Genomic DNA, 26,427 nt, shown 5'->3' on the forward strand with positions numbered 1-26,427 from the left:
AATGATGTGCTGATTGTTCCTGAAATCAAAAAGAATCTCCTTTCAGTATCAAGACTAACAGATGATTATCCCTGTTCATTTGTTTTTGATAAAAATGGGGTTTATATAAAGGACAATCGCACCAACACAACAGTGATGCTCGGAAGGAAAATTAGAGGACTTTACCAAGTGGATCCACAAATCACAGAGGCTTTCTTCACTCAAAGACATACAGCTGTAGGAGAAGATGTGTGGCACCAGCGATTAGCTCATACCAACTTTAAAACATTGAAGCATCTGCAGACTCAGCAATTGATTCACTGTACTACAAGGACTCAAACTATATGTAGAAGCTGTCAAGTTGCCAAGAGTACTGCATTACCATTTCCTTTATCCGATTCTGTGTCTACTGTTCCTTTAGAGAAGATTCATTGTGATATTTGGGGTCCATCACCAGTCAATTCTTTTCAGAATTTCAGAGACTATGTCATCTTTGTGGACAATTTTTCCCGTTATAGTTGGCTTTATCCAATGAAATTGAAGTCAGACTTCTATGACATCTTTGTCATGTTTCAGAAGCAAGTAGAGAATCATTTTGATCGTAGAATCAAAGCTTTTCAATGTGATGGTGGAGGAGAATTCACTAGCAACAAATTTCAGCTCCTTTTACAGAATTGTGGCATCAAACAATGTGTTTCTTGTCCTTATACACCAGAACAGAATGGGATTTCTGAAAGAAAACATCGCCATGTGGTTGAACTGGGCTTAGCTATGCTCTATCATGCTAGAATTCCATTAAAATACTGGGTTGATGCATTCATGACAGCTAACTACATTATCAATATACTTCCTACATCAAAGTTACAACTGCACTCACCCTACAGTAAGCTTTATCAACAAGAGCCCAGATATGAACATCTAAGAGTCTTTGGTTGTGCATGTTACCCTTGTCTCAGACCATATGCACAACATAAATTTGATCCACGATCACTCACATGTGTCTTTCTGGGGTATAGTGAACGTCATAAAGGATATCGATGTCTTGTGCCTGCTGATGGTCGTATATACATTAGTCGACATGTGTTGTTCGATGAAAGTTTCTTTCCTTTCACTAGGAAACTAACAACAGAGTACAATCAGTATACTACTCTGTATCGACAATGGGCAGAAGAAGTTCACCTTCTGGATTATCCAAGTGCAGCACAGGTGCAATACCACTCAAATGGACATCTAGGACATTTACAAGATAGTGGCATGTTGGGAGTTCATCCCTTAAATACATCTCATCCTGTTGAAATGCCATCATATTCATCTCACTTACCTTTGCAGTCTGCCTCAGTCCCTGATGAACAAGAAGTTCTTTCTCACACAGTTGATACACCAGATGAAATTCCTATCGATCATACTGAGCAAAATTCTCCACCAGTTTCACAAGGTACACTTTCTACTCATTCTATGCAAACTCGACTAAAATCTGGCATTGTAAAGCCAAATCCCAAATATGCATGTCTGGCTGAATACAAAGTTCCTCTTGAACCACGATTGGTTAAATCAGCCTTAGCTGATGAAGGCTGGCATAAAGCAATGCAGGATGAAATGGATGCTCTTCATGAAAATCAGACATGGATATTAGTTCCTCGAACTAACCAAATGAATGTCATAGGATGCAAATGGGTGTTTAAAACTAAGCTAGCATCTGATGGAAGTCTTGATAGATTGAAGGCTCGATTAGTGGCTAAGGGATTTCACCAAGAAGAGGGAGTTGACTTTACAGAAACATTTAGCCCTGTTGTCAAACATGCTACCATCCGTATAGTGCTCTCTGTGGCAATGATGAAGCACTGGCCAATACATCAACTCGATGTTAAAAATGCTTTCTTACATGGAACACTAAATGAAACAGTCTATATGGAGCAGCCACCTGGTTTTATACACCCTCAGCAATCTCAATTTGTATGTCTTCTCAAGAAGTCCTTCTATGGCCTTCGTCAAGCGCCGCGAGCTTGGTTTGACAAGTTTAGCAATTTTCTTCTTGAAGCCGGTTTCTTCTGTAGCACTACTGATCCCTCACTCTTTGTGTTTCATGATGGCCCAGACACAATGCTTTTGTTGCTCTATGTAGATGATATTATATTGACTGGCAGCTCAGATCAGCTACTTCATAAACTGATTCAGTCACTCAGTCTTCATTTTCACATGAAAAATCTTGGGCATCTCCATTACTTTCTAGGAATTGAAGCCAAACGCACCACTTCTGATCTCTTCCTATGTCAAACTAAGTATGCTCTTGATCTTCTGTCAAAAGCTAACATGACAGAATGTAAACCTGTTTCCACTCCTCTTCCACTACGATCAGTCATCATGACAAACGATACCCGCCTACTTGCCAATCCCCTTGAATACAGAAGTCTCGTTGGTGGTCTTCAGTATCTAACAATAACTCGCCCTGATCTTGCTTATGCTACAAACCTTTTATGTTAGAAGATGCAGTAGCCAACAGTTGCAGATTTTTACAAGCTGAAACGTGTTCTTCGCTATGTTAAAGGAACCCTTCATCTTGGTATTTTTCTTCGTTCTCACAGCTCAATGACATTATATGGATTCTCCGATGTTGATTGGGCTGGTTGTGTTGATACCAGATGCTCAACTACTGGCTTTTGTGCCTATCTTGGTTCTAATCTCATTTCATGGGCAGCTAAGAAACAACCTACCGTGTCTCGGTCCTCCACAGAAGCTGAATATCGAGCACTTGCATCTACTACTGCTGATCTTACTTGGATCAGTTTTGTTCTACGTGACATTGGTTTCTGTCTCTCCTCCCCTACACTTTTGTTTTGTGATAATCAGTCTGCCATTTCTCTTACTGCCAATCCTATTCTACATGCTCACACCAAACACATTGAAGTTGACTTTCATTTTGTTCGGGAGAAAGTTTCCTCCGGTTCTCTAAGTGTGCGCTATGTTCCTAGTGCTCATCAGCTTGCTGATATTTTTACTAAACCTTTGTCACGCCTGGCTCATGTTACTATTAGAACCAAATTGGGTATAGGTTTTCGACCCCTTCCCAATTTGCGGGGGGATGTTAAGACCAATTGTCACTCTGTTTCAACAGAGAAAAGCAATGAAGATATTGCTGATTCAACCAAGAAGGCGAGAGATGAAGTCAACAAAGATAAAGTCAACAAAGATGAAGTCAACAAGAAAACCTCCAGCTTCACGTGTCCAACTCTTCCACTGCAAAACCGTTACTCTGTTTTTGTGCATTTAACTGAATGAACAACCAACTGTATTTTTCTTCTGTTAGTCTGTTAGTTTGTTAGTTTCTTTAGATGAGCTGTTGAATGGTTTTTCTGTACAATATAAATAAGAGAACAGAAGAAATGTATGATTTGATTTGCTGAATAATGAAAATCTTCTTCGTATTCAGAGAGATGTAAAATCCAAAAGCTCTGTTTTCTTTTCTTTCTGTTTCTTTCCTCATTATTTCTTCTTTTCTTCCTGCTCGTAAGTCTTCACAAACGGCGCTCGATTATCATGTCCCATCGATATTTAAACGGAAAAAAGAGATCCGTCTTGAAATCGTGACGAAAAATGAGCGTACGAATTATGTTTATCACTAAATTAACCATGGTAATCAAAACTAAATAGCTTGAATGCTACAAAAAGAACAAAAGAAGAATCTTTTTATTAGTCAACTTTTTAATCTCTTATAGTCCGCCTCCACGCTCAAATCATCTCTAGTCTCTTCTTTCTTGCATGGATAACGCATCACTTGTTATGTAATTAGAATTGTCTATTGAAATAATCTCTTATCATGAAAATAAGTGATTGTTGGATATGAAAAGAAATTATAGATGATCATAAAAAGTGGTGATGTTGGGGATAACGTACCTATTCCCACAAGATGTGTCGATTGGTTATCTGTAAATAGAACCAAAGTATACATTGTTCATCACAACTATTCATAACAACAACGACTCTCTCTTCCTCACAATAATCTCTTTTCTTCTCTTTTCACACATAACTTTGATAACACAATTAAGGTGAAATTCCAAAGGGAGATTTTGAGTAATTGCCGAACTCGTTTTTCTGTGGCTTTGGTATATATCATGGAGGTATATTTGTCCTAAACCCGGCAGCAACAATATTGGTGGCAAATAATGCCTTAAGAACAGTAATCGCCATCACGCATCAAAGCATCAAAGATTTGTAAGTACTGCTCTACCTTCATCAGCAATCGAATTTTCTCAACAATCTTAAGGTATTATTTTCTTGGAGATGAAGACCATGGCTACATGAAGTGCTCGCAATCTTGACAGATAAGTATTATTGAAATTTTTGTTTCCGTTTATATGCTTGAGTCATCTTTCTTGTGGCATAATTTATTATCTCATGTTGGCTATAGTACTTTGAAATTTATGAATAAAAGTGGAATGATATCAATCTTGATAAAAAGAATGATGAAAGGACGTGCCGAGAAAGGATTTTCAATGCTTCTTCGTTAGATCGTCTATATTAAATTTTTCGATCTTACATAAATCGTAGAGACATTTGGAATGCCTTGGAGACCGAATACGATATTGACAAACAAGGTAATGATAAATTTACTACTTTGCAATATTTTGAGCGTCTCTAAGCAAGTGGAGAAATTTCAAAATATATGTTGCCAAACTTAAAGACCTTATGATTGAAGTTTCTGAATCTCTTCAAGTTACTGCAATCCTTTCAAAATTGCCATCGACTTGGAATGATTATTCAAAGAAACTTCTCCACATAATTGAGAACCTATTTATGGATAATTTGATAAAACAAATTCCAATTGACGAAGGTTTTCGAGATTGTGAGGCTAATTATGTGAAAGTAGTCGTAAATAAGGTGCATTTTGTTGAGAATGGCAACATGAGCAAAGATTAAAAAAAAGAAAAAAGCACCGAAACAATGGCAAGAGAAAATTTGATTCGGTGGTATTATCATGTGGATTTATGCATAACAATGTTGATAAGTGCATTTATTCAAAGTTTACCAAAGAATATTATATGTAGCTAGTATGCTGATTGTTGGTACAAATATGCAGGACATAGATGAAACTGAAAAAAATCCATTTCTTAGTTTAAAATGAAAAATTTGGGAGAAGTAGATATAATTTTTGGTATTGAAGTGATCAAACATTGTGAGGGTTATGCTTTAAGACAAAGCCGCTATGTGGAGAAAATTATTCAAAAATATCAGCATTTGAGAGTTATAGAGTCAAACATACCATATGATGTGTCAATTAAATTGATGGAAAGTCCTGGACAACCTTTCACATAATTATAATATGGTAGTGCAATTGGAAGTTTGGTGTATGCTATGCATTACACTAGACTGGATATAGCAATTATTGTGACTAGTAATCCTAGTATCGTGCATTGGAAGGGCATAAGTAAAATTCTTGGTTACTTAAATAAAACAATACATTACGATCTAGTTCACGGAAAACAACCAGCAATACTAAAAAAATATTAAAATGCTAGTTAGAAAACTAGCCTAACTAATAACAAGTCGACATCTAGATGGGTTTTCAAGCTTGCAAATGATGCGGTTTCTTGGGCATCAAAGGAGCAAACATGTATAGCCTATTCAATGATGGAATATGAATTTATATCACTATCGGCGACTGGTAAAGAGGCTAAATGGTTGTGGAATTTGCTATTGGATATAGAGTTGTGGCCACAACAAATGGCGGCTATATTTTTACATCGCGATACTAAGACAACAATATCTAAGGGGTATAGTAAAATACAATGGAAAATTTAGACATTGGCTTGCGACATGAGTATGTTCGACAATTAATTACTAATGGAATGACTTTAGTTTTTTATGTTCGAACAAATAATGAGTTGACCGATCCATTCGCTAAGGGACTCTCGAGAGGTTCAGCTAGCAGTATTGCCATTAGAATTGATCTTAGACTATAGATAATAGTTTTTTTTTGGGTAAGACTATAGATAATAGTTAAGCACAGTGGAAACCTAAAAGTTCAATGAGTAATAACAAGCTATAGTATCTTGACAGTAATCGAGTACTAACTAAGGCACAATGTTAGAACTCATGAAAAGTTAAGAGGATGAATGAAAGAAAACACTTTTAATGAATTTCAAGGTTTTAGCAAGGCAATGCTAAGACAATAAGTTATGAACTTCACCTATATAAACATAAGAAGTGGTGCCACTTCGAACAAAGGTTGGATGAACTTTTGTAAATGTTCGTGAATATGGGAGGGAGCACAAGGCCATAAAAGTGCCAAGATAGAAAAAATTTTAGTGTGTAAATTCATATATGTGATAATATGATTAACAAATGAAATCATGGTTCAAAGTTTTATCTATCCCTGATTTCGTTAATGGAATTGTTTACACTAATTGAAGGTTCAATTTTAACAATACATTCTTGTATGTATGAATTTACGTATAATTTAAGTTGGGGATTGCTTAAATAATTTATTATCATGAAAAGATGTGATTGTTGGATATGAAAAGAAGTTACAGTCGACACGAAGAGAAACGATAGTTGATCATGAAAAGTGATGATGGTGGGAGATGAGATGCCTATTCCCAATAAACGGATTGATTGGTTGTTTGCAAATATAATAAAAACATGCATTGTTTTTTTTTTGGGTAAAGATAAAAACATGCATTGTTTATTACAACTATTCATAACAACAAATGTCTCTTTTCTTCTCTTTTCACGCACAACTTTTGACCACAACTTTTGACCGCTAGGAAGAAATTGAGTAACTGCTCAACTTGTTTCTTTCTAACTTTAATGTATATCTGGGAGGTATATTTGTTTTAAATCCGACAGCGACAATACCGAATGGCGAAAAATACTTTTCCATCTTCGGCGTTGTCGTCTTCGGTTGGCGGCCATTAACGCTGCTGACCTCTGCAGAAGTATCATCTTTTTACCTCGAAAGCCCCATCGAGGAGCCCCTGTACGTGTTCCAAAGCTTTTACTTCACCCCGACATTTTCACAGGTTGCATGACAGGCTTCCAACGCCCTTCCCTTTACTCCCGTCGCTACGCCATTTATGACCCTGAAACTCTCAAACACCTTATACATAACGTAACACCCCCGGAAGAAACTTCATCCACCGCTCCAAACTATTCACACACGCACGCATACACACCGCACCGCACACACAGAGAGGCTCGCTCGCGCCGGTCGGCCATGGAAGGAATCGAGCACAGGACCTTGTCCGTCAACGGCATCGCCATGCACGTGGCGGAGAAGGGCCGCGGCCCGGCGGTCCTCCTCCTCCACGGCTTCCCGGAGCTCTGGTACACCTGGCGCCGCCAGATCCACGCGCTGGCCTCCCTGGGGTACAGGGCCCTGGCCCCGGACCTCCGGGGCTACGGCAACACCGAGGCCCCCGCCCCGGCGGAGTGCTACACGTGCCACCACGTGGTCGGGGACGTGGTGGCGCTGATGGACGAGCTCGGGGAGGAGGAGGTGCACGTGGTGGGGCACGACTGGGGGGCGCTCGTCGGTTGGTACCTCTGCATGTTCAGGCCGGAGAGGGTGAGGTCGTACGTGTGCCTGACGGTGCCGTTCCGGCCGAGGAACCCGAGGATGAAGCCCGTCGAGTCCATGCGGGCTTTCTTTGGCGATGACTACTACATCTGCAGATTCCAGGTTTTGCTCTTCTTTCTCTTCTCTTCTTGTTATTCTTTCTTTCGAAATCTTTCTTTCTTTTCTTGGCCGGATTTTGGGTGGTTTGTTTGATTTAGAAAAAGGTTATTCTTGGAGCGAATCCCTTGGATGCGTTTGTTTCACTAAAACTCCAAATTTGAAAATCATTTTCAGAAAAAAAAAAAATCGCTTACGTTTACTTACCAAATTGAATGAATGAAAAATATTTTCATCATTCATGAAAATAGTTAAGCATAAATTATTATCGATATTGAAAATATTTTCATTAGCTGATACTTCTGAACCATATAACAAATTATTTTTTGAAAAATATTTTATAAAGCTTGAATTTTCTGTGAAATAAACGTACCATTTGATTTGATTCTCTTTGTTTGTTCTTTTGTTTTGTGTTTTTTTTTTTGGTTAAAGAGTGTTTCAAGAATAGGTGTTTATTTCACAAAAAACTCATGATTTGGAAACCTTTTTCCAAAAAATATCGCTTGCGATTGCTTACAAAATTGAATGAATGAAAAAATATTTTCATCGTCCACAAAAGTAGTTAGAAATATTTTCCGTTAGCTAATACTTCTAAGAGATATAACCAATCATTTTTCGAAAAATATTTTATAAGTCTTGAATTTTTCGCGAAAGAAACGTACCTCTGATTCTCTTTGTTTGGTCTTTTGTTTTTTGGTTAAACGGTGTTTCAAGAATAGATAGATGTTTAGAGTCGCTATCGGTAGGAATTTATCTTTTCCAGAAGTCGGAAGTGTGTTGGTCATTTTCTTTCCCGAATTACCCCGTCCTTAATATTGGATTCCGCTCTTTCGTTGTATATGATCTCGACCGCGCGAGAGGGCAAATAGGTCTTTTCAGATCGAGGAAATGCGAAAGTGTAGGTTTTTGAAATATGGAGAAGGTATTTTAATAAGGAGAGCCAAATTGAGAATGATTTCTACAATCACCCCAAGTTTAATGTACATTTATCATACTAAAATGAAACTTCATCCAAGGAAATGCCATTTTCACTAGCTGGCCCAGTGAACTGAACGAAGTACAAAGATGAGTTTGACTTTGTCTGAGATTGAAGAGTTATTTCAGATGACTGATGTACCTAAATTTTCTGGCTGAGTTATCTTCCGAGTGATATGACGAAAGGTTTTTGGTCAATTCTTCAAATAAACTCCTGTTCTAGCTTTAGGGTTGAACTCAACCTATGTCTGATTTTTTGCTTCCTTTTCCCTTGCAGAAACCTGGGGACATTGAATCCGAGATCGAGCGCATCGGTGTGAGGAACGTGCTCGTGAAGATACTCACGGAGCGCAAGCCCGGTCCGCCCATGTGGCCTAAAGGAGAGGATTTCGGCTGCGGTCCCGGCAAGCCGATTGCCTTACCTTCTTGGCTTTCGGAGGAAGACCTTGATTATTACACGAGCAAGTTCGAAAAGAGGGGTTTCACGGGAGGCCTCAACTACTACCGCGCCATGGATCTGTACGTTACATGTCACATTTACTTCCCCATGGTTCATTGGTACTACTCTGCTTCTTCATTTATGGAAAAGAATCATGAACGCATGTTCTCAATCAAAGGTCCTTGTCCTCATCAAATTTGTGGATACGGTCGGGTGGACGTCGAATGTGTCGGAGTCATTTCGATTCTAATTTAATTTTGCCCCAAGACCTTGACGAGGAAAATCCGCTGGTGCAGGAACTGGGAGCTAACGGCGCCGTGGACCGGCGTGCAAGTGAAGGTGCCGGTGAAGTTCATAGTTGGGGACTTGGACATGACGTACACGACTCCTGGAGTGAAGGAGTACGTGCACGGCGGTGGGTTCAAGAAGCACGTGCCGCTCCTGGAAGACGTCGTGGTGATGGAAGGCGTCGGTCACTTCATCAACCAAGAGCGAGCAGAGGAAATCAATTCCCACATCCACGACTTCATCAAGAAGTTCTGATGGACGCTGTCTACACCTTTTCGTTTGTATTTCCAAACCTTGCGACGATTTTCGTTTTCCATTTCGAACCATAATCAGGTTACCTCTCCGTCATGTGTAATATGTAAGGTTCCGGTGTTCATTTCTTGCTGCTGCTCCAATTTCCATTGCACACCGAAACTCAGACCTCCGGTTAGCTGGGAAGACACCTATGCATGATGAAACGAAATGGCCTTTTGGTTGGCCAAACAAAGCAGCTCGTTTTCTCTCCATCTTTAGGATAATCATCGACAAACTTTGCGCGTGATGCCTGCCAATCTGTGTTCAGCGATCTCGGCTAGAATTCATGATTCAAACTCGAGTCCATTTCGTTGGTTTGAATCACAAGTTCTGCATGTTAACACGAGGCGTTCTACCAAATTGGCCATTGCAAGAATCCACCTGAAACAGGAATGGAACTCGACTCCATTCGGTTGATTTGGATCGCAAGTTCAATATGCATAGAGAATCAACACGTAAACATCACAGCAGGTCGATGTGTCCCATATGTTTCATTTCAATACATATTATCCTGCAGCCACGGAAACACATGTCCCATTAATTTGACGGATTAAGCAAGGAAGCACCATCCAAATTTTAGCAAAGTAGCTCGACTCACCAAGACAGGCATTAAATTCCGGATGTCCTCCATAAAGCTAAGTTAGCTAACATCTTCCCGAGAGGACAGAGATATTCAAGATAAGCAAATTAATTTCAGGGAGCAACTTCGTCGGTTAAACCGAGTTTATCCCTCTTCGCGGCGACGCTCGTCTCTCGACCTGGTGAAAAAACATAGACGGCTCATGTCCTTTTGCCGACCCCGTAAAAGCAAATACAGGCGCCGGTATGGACTTCTGTCTACTGCCTTGATAATCTTAAATTGCTTATAACTGTAGAAACAAAGCCTGATCCTAAAGCTCTGCTTTACAGTACTCATATACTATGTTTGGCGTGAGATGTTATTCCAGACGCGATGAAGGGAATCCAAGCAGTAAACAGATCTTCGTTTTGGAGATTTGTCCTACGGCAAGCTACCAACTGACAAACAAACAGACTACACACAAGCTCATTCACCTGAAGTAAGAATTTTGAATCAAATTTAACAACTGCAAAACATTGCATTTAAGAAAGTAGTGGAACCACCACCGTTCCAATTACTTCTAAAACACACCAATTTCTCAGTAAGACATAAGAAAACGAAGCTTTCTAAAACCAACCCTGGTGAAATAAGCATATCGCAACAGTCAATACAAAAAAGGCGCCAAATGTTCCTAACTCCAGCCAAAATTTGAAGAGTCAATTTGAAATGAATGTTCTGCTCACAAGTATCAAAATGGAACTTAAACTCTGAATCCCCTGCTGTTCCTCCTTCCTCTAGCCCTCTCAAACTTTCTCCCCTTAGACCGCACATATGGTTTTGTGTGGCTGTGAGGCACACCAGGAGCAGGGCCGAAGTGCTTCACTGCTTCCCGAGCATTCTTTGGACCCCTGAGAAGAACCTGGAAACGCAAAAAATTGTTTATCTAACTAATTGCTCCATCTCCAATCTTGGCATATTATTAGTTTACATAAGAAACAGGAAGCATCCATTGACAACTAAATGGTTGTACAGTCTTGAACCTCGCCAAAGTAATGAAAAAGAGTAAGGACAAAACTCATATGAGCCATGGATAACTCAAAAATGATTCGGTACTATATTTGCTGCAAACATCCTCACTTGATAAGGAAATTGAATCTAATTATTCAATACACGACGACTGCACTTTCTCCTCAAACTATAAATATATAGACAAGGACATATAAATTTCACATCCTGCTAAAGCTGATGGAGAAGGATGCCAAATAAGAATGTGGCCCGGCGAAAGATTTTTCTAAAAGAGATTGATATGTCACAGCAGCTTAAACACATTGTTAGGTGAAAGTAACTGGCTGCTGCTGTAACAACACAAGAACATCAGCAATGGCAATTAAGGGCATAAACTCGTACCGTGTTCTGTCCAAGGGGAGCCCGGAGAGCAAGCTGATCAAATGTCAAGCATTCACCTCCTGCCTTTTCAATCCTTGCTCTCACAGTCTCTGTAAACCTAAGAGCAGTAACCTTCATAGCTGGCACATCATAGACCCTGATGTCATCGGTCACAGTGCCCACAACAACAGCAATTTTATCCTCCTGCAAGTCACAAAAGAATCATACATTATCGCAGATGAAGAAGAATGTAATGTTCAACTCCACTCAACTTCATCATCTACAATGGAGCAAAACCTAATAGAGCAGAATCTAAGAGAGATTAACAACCTTTCCTTGCATGTAACGGGTGAGCCTCGATAGGGAAAGTGGGGCCTTGTTCACTTTGCTCATGAACAAGCGCTTAAGGATCACCGCATTGAACTTGCTTCCAGTTCTCCGAACAAGGAACCGGTACAGCTGTTTGATTCACAATTTAACAGTGAGGGCTTGCCTACTCAGGAGGACAAATGATAAAACCAACAAACTATAGCAGGCAAAACATTTTCATCGATGCTGGACTTGCTAAAACAAACTTATAGCCACAGATCCTATGCCCAAAGAGATGGTGCCGTTTCTCGACACCAAGGCAATCAAATGTTCAAGTCCAATGCCATCATTAACAACCATACACGCCTTCTCTCCGTCAGATTCACAAAGTCCAAATCATTCAACTTCACTACACATGACTCGATTCAGATAAAGAAAACTAACATTCCAACCTTTAATTCTCCACAATAGTCAGATCTGCAACCTATATCCACGTACTCTAGACAGCCAACTACGTTTATAAAGATAAATTAAACATAAAAGAGCAAACTTGGTCGAATCAAGACACAGCGAATGCAAACACGAGAAGACATCAGTGATTAACGAGACCCTAAAATGTCTCGGCTCGCAGATGCATTTCGTACCACCATTTTCAGAATTCCGGAAAAAAGAATTTCGAATCGCGCTAACGCCGAACCTCCGCCCCCACAATTAAAAAAAAAACCCTAACGACGAACGAACGCTTGAGGTTTCACACGAAACGAAGCACACGCGAAGGAAGACGAAACCCGCGCTGCGGAGTCTCCGGCAGACCTTGACTAGAAGCTTGAGGTAGATATCGTCGGACTTCGGCGCCGTGCGCTTGGTCTTCTTGCTCTTACCTCCGGCCACCAAATCGATACCCTGCAAAGTTTTTCAATCCACCAAGAACAGCAAGGAGATCGCCATGAGCTGACGTTCAAACGTAACACAGAAATATAGCGATAGCGAGAGAGAGAGAGAGAGAGAGAGAGAGAGAGACCATGGCTGATGCAGGCGGTGAGGTCTGTCGGCTGCGGAGACGGCGCGCGACTGCTTGGGGAGAGATGAGCGGAGGAGCTGAAGATGGAGCTAGGGTTTTGAGGGGAGAGCTTTTAATGCGCCAGCGAGACCCGATCCGGCTCTCCTATTCGGTTTTGGGCCGTCATTCGGGTTGACCCGGTTACTTTATTGGGCCTTGCTTTGGGCTTGAGGCCCCTGGGAAATTGGGGTGGTTTCTTAATTAAAGCCTTTTTTTATTCATTATGGGTGTATGCCTCACCCCTTAATCATTTGTTAATTAAGAGGCAAGAACAATATTTTCCCCTCACGTTTCGCAAGTTCACCATGCAATAATCTCTAGACAGTACAAAAAAATGTAAAAAAAGAATGTGCCGAATAATTTCAAAGTTACATTAAAGTTCTTAATACAATAAATTGCAAACTTGCTGTTCGTCGAAAGAATGTATATATTCTTAAATTCAATCTTCACTAAGAAATTACGTAACAATAGTAAGAAAGAACCTATCGGGAGAGACGGGTCTCCTTTTTTCGTAAGTGCAAATTATTTGTAAGTGTTAACTTCTTATCGAGAGAGACAGCTTGTTGCCAGCGTAATCGAAAAAATTGTGTGACCCTAAAAGCAAGAAAACGCTCATAGAGTCCGCTTCCAAGACGAGCTTTGAGAAACCTTCGAATGCACCGATTTAAAGGCCTAGAAACAAAGGACACAACTTGGGCTCTGGAAGAGAAGGAACAGACGCTCGCTATCTAAGTAAAACCGATAATCCGATGGTCATATTCAGAAACAACCAAACTCATTATCCTTCACGGTGACTGGCGACATGCCGAGTCGTTAGAGGCGATCATTAGGTGGACGCGTGTCCAGTGCATCGCCTCCTTGGAACGTCGATCTGTAACCGGCTGAAATTTAAACCCTATCTGACAAATTGTATAAGACGAAATCGTCCGATCTTAAAAGGGTCCGTCCAGAGGTATAGTTAGATTCGAAATTACAAACCAAAAAGTTAATCTAGACGCATGATTTACCCAAGGTCGACAAAAATGGAGGCAACAGATAGAGATTCGATAAAAAGAGAAGGGGATTGCTTGCAAAAACCGCCGAACGTCCTTCTCATTTTACATCCACTTTCCTCTTGGGAAAGCCATTCCGTGCCTTGTCTCCTAGTCAATTTCGTGCGTTGTCTTAGACTTCGATCGCACGTTGTTTGTGTTGGACACTCCTCCTTTATCCTCCAACACATTCTGTGCGACCTCCTTCTTTTTTGTTCTTTTTCAAGGACTAAAGGATTCCTTTCGTGTCACCATGGTCGAGATGGTTAGTCTCGTATCTTCTCGTTATCGTTATCAGCACGTCGTGTCGGTTTCGAATTGGTTTCATCGTGTTAAAAAATTGTCGCCCTTCGGCATCAAATGCTATTCTCTTGCAAAAGCTCATACTTGCACCCTGAAGTGTAACTCCGGATCGTGTAAATATGTGGTTATAGTATACCTTACACATATGTAGTTCCTTTCCATCTAATGGCCTAAATTTTTCGAATTGGTTTTCCGAGCATGATGTAGGCTTGCACCAACCGGCTCGCACAAAAAATAGGAAACTTGCCCATTTCACAATGTCTTACTCAAGTAGCGTGCATGTAGATCTATCAAATGGGTGGGTCGAGTTGGATTAAAAATGGTCCGACCCAAATTGACATGTTTAACTTATTTTGAATAATTTCTATGCAATGCATCTAGTGATACATACCCGACTCAACATGTACCAAATCTATACACGACCCGACTCATATTGCTAAAACACTTTCATATTTAACCAAATTTAGGAAAACTCATACCAATATTATGTAAGAGCGTGGAGCGAGTAAGCGCGGAATCAAGTGAGGAAGAGATAGAGTTATAAATATGAGTTGGGTCTAAGTAAGTTGTATATCCATATTATTTGGAGATTCACCGTTCTAAACTCATTTACTGAATATAATTAACCCACGTAACAATTCATCCCATCAAATGTAAATTAAGAAATGGACGCATGACACATTTTGACAGATCTATGCACGTATAAGGCATCGGCTTATATGCGAGCGGGAGTATTAAACATAATCCCAAGTCGCTTAAATACATGATTATAATGTAACTTTTTAGGTCGGGCATTCTAACGTTGACGGACTAATGATGTTTAGGTTGGAATTTACGATACCACTCATTTCCTTTGCATTTTCTTTTTGAGTCTTCTCCTTTTGACTTGACCCTTGATTTGGTACTTTTTAGACGAGTTCTTCCTCTAGGACCTTGTGCAGATTATGGACCTCGATTAGCGCAATGTTACGCGCAAAACAGTCGCCTTTTCTTGAAGGTTTCCACGGACACCATTCTTTTGCTAAAACAAATATATTTTATCCACATGGCATGACATAACAATCAAGTTGAACCAATCCAAACTTTCTGCTAAGTCATTAGCATTGGTTTCACATCCATTATTATTTCCCATTTGTAGATCGTGATGCCACGTCTAACCCTCACGTTAATCTCGTCTTTCTTTCTATGTCGGTTCATCCCTTCATCGCGTGAATTAAAAATGCATGTTGACGATGACCATTGAACACTGAGCAGTCATTAGACCTATTAAACGAGTGAATTGGCTCGAAATTGGTCCGACCCATTTTCATGTCCAATCCGACTCATATTGTTAAAACATTTTTATATCCGACCCAATTCATATTATTTTAACACTTTCATATCAACCCAATTTAGGAAAATTTATACACAAGAGATGATAGCGTCGAACGAGCGAATGCGAGATCAAGTGAGAGCGAGAAAGAGTTGTAAAAGTAAGTTTGGTCTAAATAAGTTGTGAACTCATATAACACCCATATTTTTTTTTTTTTTAATCGAGGTGTCGGCCACATGTGACTGACTCATCATCGGAAAGACAGAACCCACCGCCATACCCCACTTAACATAAGCTGAAATCGACTGGCTAGCAGCTAACCACACAATCCAAGGCTAACAATTTGTTCATATAACACCCATATTTTCGAACTATTCTAAATTCATTCACGATCCGTTTACTGAATATAATTAACTCAAATAACGACTCAATTTATCATATACAGGTTAAGTCGACAGGATTTAGCCGTAGCTTATGCGGTGGCTAGAACTACCGATACCGACGCCGCTCATTTCATTACTCATTCTGCACGTATTTCACACGGTGATTCGACTTTTCCTTATACGTTCGGAAAACGACTATTGAAAAAGGCATCGACTTGGTGCGCTGCTGCGAAGAAAGACGAATGACATCCATGTCCGCGAGACACACGCTGGAATAATTGCACGATCTTTTTCATTGATCCCCACGGGTGCCCTTCGAATTTCGTATGTCGCGGAATCGTCGTTAACGATCCGAATGGATAAATTCGTTAATTTCCCTTTTGACCCTTTTTCACTTCGTATCATCTAACCTTGTCTTTCTCTCTCTCCCTGTCGGTCTGTCTGCCTGCCTGTCTCGCTCTCTCTCGCTCCATAAAGTTATCGACTTGCGATCCATTTCTCTCAATTTCTTGATACCCAAAATCGTACACCCTCCTCCCCCTCCTTCAAGAACCTCAAAGAATCGATCCGTTCTTGCTCTTTCTCTCTCTCTCTCTCTCTCTCTCTGTGACCCGGAAGCTTGATCTTTGTTTGGGTTTTTATTTTTGTGTACTTTTTTAGGGTGTGAATAGAATAGGTGAGGAAAGATGATGAAGATGACGATGGAAGGGATGATGGACAGGGGGGTGCTGGAGGACATCATAAGGAGATTGTTGGAAGGCAAAGGAGGGAAGCAAGTTCAGTTGTCGGAGGCCGAGATCCGACAGCTGTGCATCAACGCACGCCAAATCTTCTTGTCCCAGCCCATTCTCCTCCAGCTCCATGCTCCAATTCGCATCTGTGGTTTGTCTCTCTTTCTCTCTCTCTGTTCCCCGTTTGATGAAACATCATGTCTATGTTCTGTTTGTGTTCGTGTGTGTTATTATTTATGTTGGTTTTGCTTATTGGGCACTTCTGGGGCAGGATTATGGGATGAATTTGATCGAGTGTGGTCGTTTGGCTTGAATTAGGATGACCCTTTTGTCTGAGAGGGCGATGGGTCTGGTTTCGGAGGCAGATTGTTCTGGTTCGTAACCTCATTTGGAATTGGGTTTTGAGAAAAATTTAGGTATTTCTTGTTTCGGTGGAGCTTTTGTGTTCTCTCAGTATGATTAATGAGGAGATGGAAAATGGGATTTAGCCAGACGTTGAGTCGGGAGGCCTGTTATCGTTTGTTTGTTCCATGTTCCGAGCTACGGCGCATTCCTTCGTACCTGAGGAAATTGTCTGTGTTAGGGATTAAATCCTATTGTATGGTGTGAAATGCATGCAAGTTTTGGCGGATCCTGTGTTCCGCATTCGATATAATTTTGACGAACAGACGAGTGACTAACGCTCTTTGTTTGCCGGTCTTCCTAATGATGCTCTCCTCGTACAGGTGATATACACGGACAGTACCGAGATTTGTTGAGGTTATTTGAGTATGGAGGCTATCCTCCTGCCTCGAACTATCTCTTCCTTGGAGACTATGTTGATCGTGGCAAACAGAGTTTGGAGACTATATGTTTGCTTCTAGCTTACAAAATATTGTACCCGGATAAAATCTTCCTCTTGCGGGGGAACCACGAGGATGCAAAGATTAATCGAATATACGGGTTTTATGATGAGTGCAAGAGGAGGTTTAATGTTAGACTCTGGAAAATGTTCACCGATTGCTTTAACTGTTTGCCCGTAGCCGCGCTCATCGACGAGAAGATACTTTGTATGCATGGGGGTCTCTCTCCGGAGTTGCAAAATTTGGATCAAATAAAAGAAATTCCGAGGCCTACTGATATTCCGGACTCTGGCCTCCTATGTGATCTGCTTTGGTCTGACCCTAATCCTAGCACTCCGGGATGGGCAGATAGTGACCGTGGAGTCTCGTGTACATTTGGGGCTGATCGGGTTACTGACTTCTTAAACAAGAATGACCTTGACCTTATCTGCCGAGGACATCAAGTAAGCCGGTGTTTGCACACCAACTAACTTTTTAAACAATGTCAGTCATGCTCATTTAAGGAAAAAATTGTTACGAGTAACGATGCCGACCAATGTGTAGATCGATACTGGTTACTTTTCAAGTTTGAGCCCTTGTGCCTAGCGGCAGCTTTCTAAAACCATATGTATGGAGAACCTTTAGGCTTACAAATGCTAGATATTGTCCAACGGATTTGTAAAATCTTGAATTCGATTGCAGGTGGTGGAGGACGGATACGAGTTCTTTGCTAAGCGGAGGTTGGTGACGATATTTTCGGCTCCGAACTATGGCGGGGAGTTTGACAATGCCGGCGCTTTGCTGAGCGTGGATGAGTCTTTAATGTGCTCTTTTGAGATACTGAAGCCACTTGACAACAAGGCATCCTCAAGCAAAGTAATTCTTAAGAAGGTATAAACATTTTCAGTTTCTTCGTCATTGTCTACTTGTAAAAACACCACGACTAAGACATTACAACATCAACTCTTTGTCTGATTTTGTTTTAAGCCGCCCCCGAAGTTCGGAAAGGTGTGATATGGATTATGAGGTTTTCTTCAAGTACTTCTTCAACTTCAAGCCCAAGAAATAGCAACCTCAGTATGACCTCGCATGTATTTACACTTAAGTAGATTCCATTGGCAAAGAGGAAGCCTTCTTGCTTCAGCAATCGCCGTCTTTCGAGTACATGGACGTGTGGCGGCGCTCATTATCCATGTAAGTTCTTGTACAATCTGTATATCAATCAACACATGCTAATTGCCGTGCAAGTCCAGAGATTTTTCTGGTTCGCTTCTTAGATTTCTCCGTAAGGTATTCTGTTTGGAAGCGCTAACTAAGAGTGCATCGTGTCGATCTTGGTCGAGCATTTTCCCTTGTCTGTGGAATGTCGGTTTGTATTTCTTAGAGTCTGTAGATTTGGCTCTTCAAAAGAGCTTTTGTATCTAAACCAGTGGATTCATTCACCTTTGACAGTAGCTCTCTAGTTTCAACCATATCTTAGACTTCAAAGGATCATTTGCATCATCTCCTGCATATCTCGGTTCTTTCGAGAGAAGTATTCTTTTCGTCCTCGTACTCTCGAGCGTTCTTTATTTCTTCAATTTCGTATGAGTCCCCGAACTAGGACTTTGCTACCATATTTATCCTTTGTATAGGGACCAAAACACGTACTTCCGAGCATTATTAAACGGTTGACTGAGGACTAGAAGTGCATAGTTTGTTTCGTGTCGTCGGATTTCGCGGGTCGTCGTCGTTATGGGGTCAATTCTATGGTGGCCCGTTGTGTTTGACAATAACAATTTGATCTTCAGACTTATGCTGGGGAATGTTTGAAACCGTCAAGTGTGCATGCCGTTCTTGACACAAACATGAAATATCAATCATGCACAAATTTGACCGTTGCCTTCTGTTCTGTCCTATTCCGAGTATCGAACTCTATAACTTACCTCCTTCCCCGGACCGACACCGAACCGCCGGCACGATCCGGCCGCGAAACGGTTCGCGGCGATCCGAAAAGTTCCCGGGTCGAATCGGGTCGGTCTTGTCGGGTCAATTCGAAATTTTGGAGGGTAGAGAGCGTCGTTTGGCCGGATCAAACTGATTCCTTCTTAGGAAATAGATTGTTTGACCAGGGAAGATGAGAGCTGCCGGCGCTACTGAATGATGATTATCCAAAAGCCGCCACACGAGACAAATCTACATGCCCGATTGAGGGAAATTTAAAATGGCGATGGAGTTCCAGACCGGTCCACGACTGTGCCGTTCCCACGTCCGGATCAAGACATCGAATCAAACAATTAACAGAGCCCAAAATTGACCGATTCTCGCGGCTCAGATGGATGGGGGCCAAACACAATTTTCTTTCTTTCTGAACAATGATGTGAATAGCGACGTCACTATTTGACATGTATCACTTGGTAAACTAATTTTCGTGGGGTTTAACTTTCGCGTTCTGCAAAGAAATAGAGTAAGAGTCTAAAAAGAGGAGGAGAATTAGAGTAAGAAAGACCGAAAAGGGAAAAATTTGTAGTTCAATTTTACTTTGTGCCTCGACAGCACTCTAACATGACATGAAGTGTTGATTTACGTTCCTAGCGTCTCGAAAACTCAATAGGCCAAATATATCGAGCTCATCTTCGACTGTTGTTATGATCTCTGGGAATTTCAACGTGTCCTATATCCGATTGCGAATACATATTAACGTTTGGTTAATAATCGAGTGCTTAGCAAGACCAGTACGAAGAACCTTCGACATGCGCTAGAGATGACCTAATAATGAAAACCTTGTTATATAAGGTAAGGGTCTATTGGTGACAAAGGAAGGTCGAATAACATATCAAAAAGATCCCGCGTATCAAGGAAACGAGATCGACCCAACGTGACTAAGTCGTTGGTAAATCCAAAATCACCCGATGGTAATAAGTCTAATCAGACATCACTTAAATCTCACCTACTTGACAATTACAACGGTGCATTTGCTAATTAAAAGGCTACACATGTAATGTTCATTTGTTAGTCATGATCTGATCTGACGGGCCATCAAGGAAATTGTCTATATAATATGAGGGATAATGACATAAATGGTCTTTGAATTTTAGTTTAATGTGTAATGTGATCCATAAACTTTTAATTTGTTCAATGTGATCTTTGAACTTCATTCAAATGTGCAATGTCGTCAATGAACTTTTAATTTGTTCAAAGTAATCCCTAAACTTTTGATTTTTGTTCAATCTAGTCCCTGAAAATGTTCACTATTGTCTCTGAACTTAAATTAATGGAAGAACAATATTGAATATTTTCATATGATTTAGGGACTAAATTGAACATGTACCAAAAGCTGAAGGACTACATTGAACAAATTTTAAATTAATGGACGACATTGCACACTAGGCTAAAGTCCAGGGACCACATTGAAAAAATTAAAAGTTCATAGATCATTTATGTCATTTTCCATACAATAAAGAAATCCATTCAGGTTAGGGTTTGGGCTCTCAAGAATTCTAATTTGAATATTCCGTGCCCTCTTTCCGTCTCAAATTACCGACCTAATAGTCGAAGGGCCAATTGAGATCCTAAACCGGGGACGCCTTGATTTGTGATCCATGTTGCGGATCCATTCCCGAAGCAGGGGCTTACTTGATACGGTGGAGGAAGAAATCGCCGCTAAGGTTGTAACTTCTTACTGTGTGTGTAACAAGATTTTATGTGTTTCTTTTTAAGGAGAAACCACCAAAAACCTCAAACTATACCCATCGTGATACCTTTGCCCTCAGCTTTTTTTTATGTGACATTAAAAATCCCAAACTTGTACGTGTGACGCATTTACCATTCATTAAAGTTTTTTCCACGAAGACCGTTAAAATCTGCGTACGTTGACGCTAGAAAGCAAACGTTATCGACATTGCGCCTCATGTGGCTTAAGTGAAATGAAATGATTTGTTTTGACTGAAAAATTATTTGACGAAATCTTGATGGAGGGTGAATGTATCGTTTATATACAAGTTTGGAATTTTTATGTCACAAGAAAAATATTATGATGAATATATCACAGTGGGCATAGTCTGGACTTTTTTCTGGATTTTTTTTTTATGACTTTTTCCCTTCTTCTTATCAATTACTTCGTTGCGTGATTCACGGCTCAAATAATCGAAAGTACACGTGTCGCGAAGAGCAAAAATTTTGTGGCCTAGGTTATAACATAGAAAGCAGCACATGGAGGGTCCATCGAAACATTAGTGGCCAAGGAAAATACCTGAAATTTCAATTCAGAAAATGCAGAAAAAGGGAAATATAGAAGCTCTTATTAAAGGTGATAGAGATTACAAGGAGCAACCAAGACTGGAGACTACATTCACAAAGCACAAAGCACAAACCACACTCTTTGACTATGGCTTACAACAGCCAACGTTCTAAGTCTAGTACCGGCACTCGCGACCTAGGCTAGTTCTATAGTCGACGCGCGATCCCAAAGCTTCCGCGCCTTAAAAGGGACGTCCTCCTAACACATTACAGGAGCTCGGCAAAGTTAGGATCTCGGTCGTGTCGCCCCGAGGACAAAGATCCTCATATGTCGCTGGACTTAAACAGGAGGGGAGCCTTTTGGTCCAGCTTCGCCTGTCTTCTCATACGCGTCCTGCGCAGATCTTCTCCGGAACCGAAAGGGCTCTCTGCTTCCTAAGCATCATCGCTCATAAGATTATCCCCCCAAAGAACAAACAAAGCGATATGAATGATAAAGCGGGTAAGCTACAGTTGGTGCAAACAAATTTTCATCTAAAAACAGAGCAAGAACCATCCATCGTCGACCCGACGAAACTAAATAGACCTAAATAGAAACAAGAATGTCAGCATGAAGCACCACCCACCAAAGACCTATGAGATGAAACGAGTGAGCACAGAAACTCGGCAGATGCACCAAGCAAATAGCAAATGCAAGTGAAGTCGGACGCTCAAATCGCATTCCTATAACCTGTTCGACAAAATGTTCCATCTGAACACGAGCCTCGACTGCTGCTCTCGGAAATGCAACTTGAAGTTCGAGGAATAGCGGTCCGAATCTCCAAAACCAATCTCGTCGTCCAAAGACATGCCGGTCATGGCCATACACCCTTTCTGAATTGGACAACAGGCAGAGCTTAAGGGCAGAATCCTTAGATCTCAGCCCGCCACACCTTCTCGACTGAGCTAATTAATCACATCTAGTGCGGATAGCGCGCCTTTTTCTATCACAACCACGTCGTCCGCCAAATTAATCACATCTAGTGCGGATAGCGCGCCTTTTTTCTATCACGATCACGCCGTCCGCCGATGTTAGTCGATACCCAGTAAAACAAGATCACTAAATCGATTGATAATACGATGCGGCGGATGAAGCGAAGTGAGTTGCTTGTATGGGGCTCAATAGTTAATCTTGATATGTTAATAGCACTATTGTTTGTAAAGGAAAGGAGAAGACGAAACCATGCCCGCATTATTGGGGCCGCACGTCAACGAGGACAAAAGCGTCACTTCACCCAGCTGTGGCTAGCGCGAAACAACGCAACTTCCAGGAAAACACTTCCCAATCATTATCCACTCCATTGAAAGAACCGAAAGGAAAAGTCCACGGAAAAAGACAGAATTGACCCCCACCCACCAATCGACCCCAGCAGTGTCCTCCGCCCTTCCGGAGATCTCTAGAGACTTTCCGACCGTTCATCTCCACGATCGCAGGAGAACCCGATCTCGCCCCGACGGGACTACACAGAACGATGCATCCGATCTAGGGGCGCCAAGTTCTTCATTCTCCGATGAGAGAAATCGACTTCGACGCGACCGCGCGACGGGATCGGAAGCTTACATGAACGGATCCGTGTTGCAAACCCAGGTCGCAAAACCGAAATGGAAAAAAGACCGGGACTTGAGTACGATTCGAGGCTCAGGAAAAAAAGGATATGGGGGGATCGGAGTTTACCTGAGAAGGGAGATCCGGGAGTGACCGATCCGGCCGGGGAAGCCGGCGGCGAGCCGGACTGGTATCCGGGCGGCCTCGCTATCGTGATGCTCCGCGTCACCTTCCTCGTCGCTTCACTGGGCGCCTCGTCGCCGCCGCCGTAGGACCTCGCAGTCGCAGCCGCCGACTCTGATTTCCACAAAGACGAAGAAGAAGAAGAAATCATTACCAACTCCATCATCCTCACACGAAGTGTCTCTCACACAGAAACCAACCGAATCATCGGATTCTCAAACAGAATTTAAGGCGACATGCACCGCTCTACGCGGCGTACGAGGTGATTATTCTCTTTCGTGAAATCAATTTTAACGACTCGTTCCGTGTTAGATTCGAACTCGCCGGCGGTTCAAGCTAGGGGTTACGATTCCTTGCTCCTCGGACCGTTCGGGGGTCCGAGGGCCCGGGGTTACGGGGTGGGGGGTCGTTCGTTTTCGTGTCTTTACCCTTGCCGGAGTTCGATCGGGAGCTGAAGGAGCTGTGCTTCCGGAGCTTCCCGAGGCCGCTCTCCGGCGTCGGTCCGGCGACGGTGTCGTCCCAGAGGTGGTCGAGCAGGCTCATGGCGCGTGCGCGACGGAATCGGATCTGGAAGGCTTCGCTGATCGTCTTCTTCTTCAGTAGCCGAGGTGAGTGGATCGTATTTATGGAGACGATGGAGGCGTTAAACGGCGAGCCAGGTGGCGAAGCGATCTGGGCCGTCGGATCGGGGCATCATGAGAGATAAAGGGCGATGCGACGCGTGGGCCCCAGGTGTCACTCCGACTCTGAACGGATGGCCGACACGTGGCTCGCGATCCGGATATTGTTGGAGGGGCACGTGCGTGTCACGTGACGGACCATTTCTGTGTTTTCTTGGCTTCCTTTTTTAAATAACCGGGATGGTCCCACATTTTTAGGTGATCTAACAATTATTTCTTCTACTTCATCTTAATCCTCTTAATAATTTTTTTTAATATTTAATTGATACGATCAACTTCATACATTTCTATAATTGACCACTTGATAAGTAATCCCTACACCACTCGCAAACAAATTTTAGATGGCATTTCTCCATTTAGCCGCCTGCGTCTTCCATCAATATGTTGTTTTAATTGTTCGTATCTCTGAATTCGATTCGATTTGAAATTGTCGATCCAGCTCTGGTATTAGACACTTGGGTCGCGTTTATCGCTCTATCTTTTCTTTCTCCATTTATCACCCATAAGGATAGGCTCACGCTTACGACGACTCGTATTTTACAGGAAAATGCTAGACGTAGTAAATGTGATTTATGTATGTAACATGCCGGGCCTGTTATTGATTTTTTCAAATCTTCTTTCACCTCACTTTTTTTCACAACCTTTTTCTTTCACTAAATTGGCAAATCGTCAAAAGGTTTAAGACTAAATTGGTCAAATAGAGTGGTTTAGAGCTGAATTGGCACTGTTGCGGAAGTCAAGCAATCAAACAATAAATTTGACAGAATAAGAAAATAAATCGGACACCAAATTTACGTGGTTCGGTCGTAGTGACCTATGTCCACAGGAAGAGCAGCACGGAATTCCACTATAGATCAAGTAATACAACGGAGATTATAACTGCACTCGAGTCACTCAAACACTCTCAGTGTTTCTCAAGTTTCAATTACATATAATAACTCACGCAGTACTTAGCCTCACAATTACTCACGAAATAATCTCTCAATCTCACGAAGGAATTAATACAAATTCTTACCACAAGAATTTAATCGGCTTCAACACTAACTTCATGGATGTAATTCACGAATTCCCTCTGCACGTCTTCGCACACCAAGCACTCGCAAGCCAGTGGCGCTTCAAGAAGTCTTCTTCAACAAAGACTTCTTCTGCTTGCGGCCAAGTTCAAGGCTACATAATATATTTCCAAAAGATTCGGTGGCCGACTTCAACATGGAGATGCAAATTGCGTGTAATTCGGTTCACAAGTCCAAGATTTGGACTTTCCCTTAGGATAATCTTTGGCCATAGAACTCACAGTCAAAGTTCGACAATTGCCCTATTATTTTCCGCGGCCAACTCCCGAGGATAATAGCTGCGTTTGGTTCAGCATTGGGAAGGGGCTTTCAGCCCCGAAAGCCCCTTCCCAAAAATGCTGAACCAAACGGTTGGCATTGAGCATTGAAAATGCTCAAAACTAGCATTTTCAATGCTGAAAGCCCAATGCTGATCGGGACTAGCTTTGGACTTTCAGCCTTGAACCAAATGCCAAAATCATTTTTATACTTCCCAAACTACCGTCACTCAAATTTCAATATTCCGGCTTTGCCCTCTTGTTACTGTTCATCTTCTTCACCAAAGGGACTCCGGCGAGGGCGAAGGGCCGGCGACGGCGAAGGTCCAGCGAGGTCGCCCGACCCAGGCGACGGCCGCCCGGGGTCGGTGATCGCCCGGGCGCGGCCGCTCGGGGTCGGGCGACCGCTGGGGTGCGGCCGCTGGGTCCCGCGACCTCGGGCGACCATCGCCGAGGTCGCGACCCAGCGCCGTCGCCTGGGGTCGCGCGACCCGAGCGCCGTCGCCCGAGGTCGCGCGACCTCAGGCCTCGTCGCCCGAGGTCGGCGTCCCTCGCCGGGGGTCGCTCGGCGACGGGCGACGGCCGCCGGCGCCAGATCTGGCTCGCCGGCGGCCGTAGCCCTTCGCCGGAGCCGTAGCCCTTCACCGGAGCCGGCGAAGGGTATTTTTGCCTTTTTTTTAAAAAAACCCCCCCAAAGCCCATTTGTAAAAAAAATTAACCAAACACCACTTGGGTCAAAATAGCTTTGCAAATGAGTTTTTACCAAACGCCATTTGCATTTTTCCTAAAGGGCTTCCACCCAAAGGTATTTGCATTCTCAAAGTAGCATTCCAAATGCTGTACCAAACGCACCCAATGTGCACGGCTATCAAAACAGATTTTATTTCTTTCT

At 42.1% G+C, this 26,427-nt stretch overlaps 4 protein-coding genes across 5 annotated transcripts; 2 read left to right on the forward strand and 2 right to left on the reverse strand.

Moving 5' to 3' along the window:
• Positions 1–7,002: 7,002 nt before the first annotated feature.
• On the forward strand, positions 7,003–9,726 carry LOC115691899 (uncharacterized). The gene is made up of 3 exons (XM_030618640.2): positions 7,003–7,654; positions 8,901–9,142; positions 9,359–9,726. Exons 1-3 carry the CDS (start codon positions 7,190–7,192, stop codon positions 9,603–9,605), a joined length of 954 nt encoding a protein of 317 aa, XP_030474500.2. The 5' UTR covers positions 7,003–7,189; the 3' UTR covers positions 9,606–9,726.
• Positions 9,727–10,721: 995 nt separating this feature from the next.
• Positions 10,722–12,991, reverse strand: LOC115691904 (60S ribosomal protein L18-2). Its single transcript, XM_030618646.2, has 5 exons — positions 12,920–12,991; positions 12,712–12,801; positions 11,920–12,048; positions 11,611–11,793; positions 10,722–11,122 (listed from the first exon to the last, which is right to left on the reverse strand). Exons 1-5 carry the CDS (start codon positions 12,920–12,922, stop codon positions 10,964–10,966), a joined length of 564 nt encoding a protein of 187 aa, XP_030474506.1. The 5' UTR covers positions 12,923–12,991; the 3' UTR covers positions 10,722–10,963.
• A 3,405-nt stretch (positions 12,992–16,396) lies between these two features.
• Positions 16,397–18,981, forward strand: LOC115691897 (serine/threonine-protein phosphatase PP1). Its single transcript, XM_030618635.2, has 4 exons — positions 16,397–16,869; positions 17,444–18,003; positions 18,242–18,430; positions 18,527–18,981. The coding sequence occupies exons 1-4, from the start codon at positions 16,674–16,676 to the stop codon at positions 18,551–18,553; spliced, it is 972 nt and encodes a 323-aa protein (XP_030474495.1). The 5' UTR covers positions 16,397–16,673; the 3' UTR covers positions 18,554–18,981.
• A 2,816-nt stretch (positions 18,982–21,797) lies between these two features.
• LOC115691902 (dormancy-associated protein homolog 3-like) lies at positions 21,798–24,114 on the reverse strand. 2 transcript variants are annotated; one of them, XM_030618644.2, is made up of 3 exons: positions 23,954–24,114; positions 23,472–23,639; positions 21,798–22,185 (listed from the first exon to the last, which is right to left on the reverse strand). In XM_030618644.2, the coding sequence occupies exons 1-3, from the start codon at positions 24,066–24,068 to the stop codon at positions 22,082–22,084; spliced, it is 387 nt and encodes a 128-aa protein (XP_030474504.2). In that variant the 5' UTR covers positions 24,069–24,114; the 3' UTR covers positions 21,798–22,081. The 2 variants fall into 2 exon arrangements, with proteins under 2 accessions (XP_030474504.2, XP_030474505.2); XM_030618645.2 differs by having other exon boundaries at positions 21,798–22,192.
• Between the last annotated feature and the right edge of the window lie 2,313 nt (positions 24,115–26,427).

The sequence above is a fragment of the Syzygium oleosum genome, unplaced genomic scaffold (genome assembly GCF_021117445.2).
Source record: "Syzygium oleosum isolate NSW1041296 unplaced genomic scaffold, Sole_v2.1 Sole_v2.03, whole genome shotgun sequence".
Lineage (NCBI taxonomy): Eukaryota > Viridiplantae > Streptophyta > Magnoliopsida > Myrtales > Myrtaceae > Syzygium > Syzygium oleosum.

Coding starts and splice junctions, on each gene's coding strand:
- LOC115691904 (XM_030618646.2), bottom strand. Junction 12,049..12,711: donor ACCTCAAGCTTCTAGTCAAG/GTCTGCCGGAGA, acceptor TGAATCAAACAG/CTGTACCGGTTCCTTGTTCG. Junction 11,794..11,919: donor CCCGTTACATGCAAGGAAAG/GTTGTTAATCTC, acceptor TGTGACTTGCAG/GAGGATAAAATTGCTGTTGT.
- LOC115691902 (XM_030618644.2), bottom strand. CDS start 24,068: ATGAGCCTGCTCGACCACCTCTGGGACGACACCGTCGCCGGACCGACG. Junction 23,640..23,953: donor CCGATCGAACTCCGGCAAGG/GTAAAGACACGA, acceptor TGTGGAAATCAG/AGTCGGCGGCTGCGACTGCG. Junction 22,186..23,471: donor TCCCGGATCTCCCTTCTCAG/GTAAACTCCGAT, acceptor CTTAGGAAGCAG/AGAGCCCTTTCGGTTCCGGA.
- LOC115691899 (XM_030618640.2), top strand. CDS start 7,190: ATGGAAGGAATCGAGCACAGGACCTTGTCCGTCAACGGCATCGCCATG. Junction 7,655..8,900: donor ACTACATCTGCAGATTCCAG/GTTTTGCTCTTC, acceptor TTTCCCTTGCAG/AAACCTGGGGACATTGAATC. Junction 9,143..9,358: donor TACTACCGCGCCATGGATCT/GTACGTTACATG, acceptor CCGCTGGTGCAG/GAACTGGGAGCTAACGGCGC.
- LOC115691897 (XM_030618635.2), top strand. CDS start 16,674: ATGATGAAGATGACGATGGAAGGGATGATGGACAGGGGGGTGCTGGAG. Junction 16,870..17,443: donor TGCTCCAATTCGCATCTGTG/GTTTGTCTCTCT, acceptor CTCCTCGTACAG/GTGATATACACGGACAGTAC. Junction 18,431..18,526: donor GCAAAGTAATTCTTAAGAAG/GTATAAACATTT, acceptor TTTTGTTTTAAG/CCGCCCCCGAAGTTCGGAAA.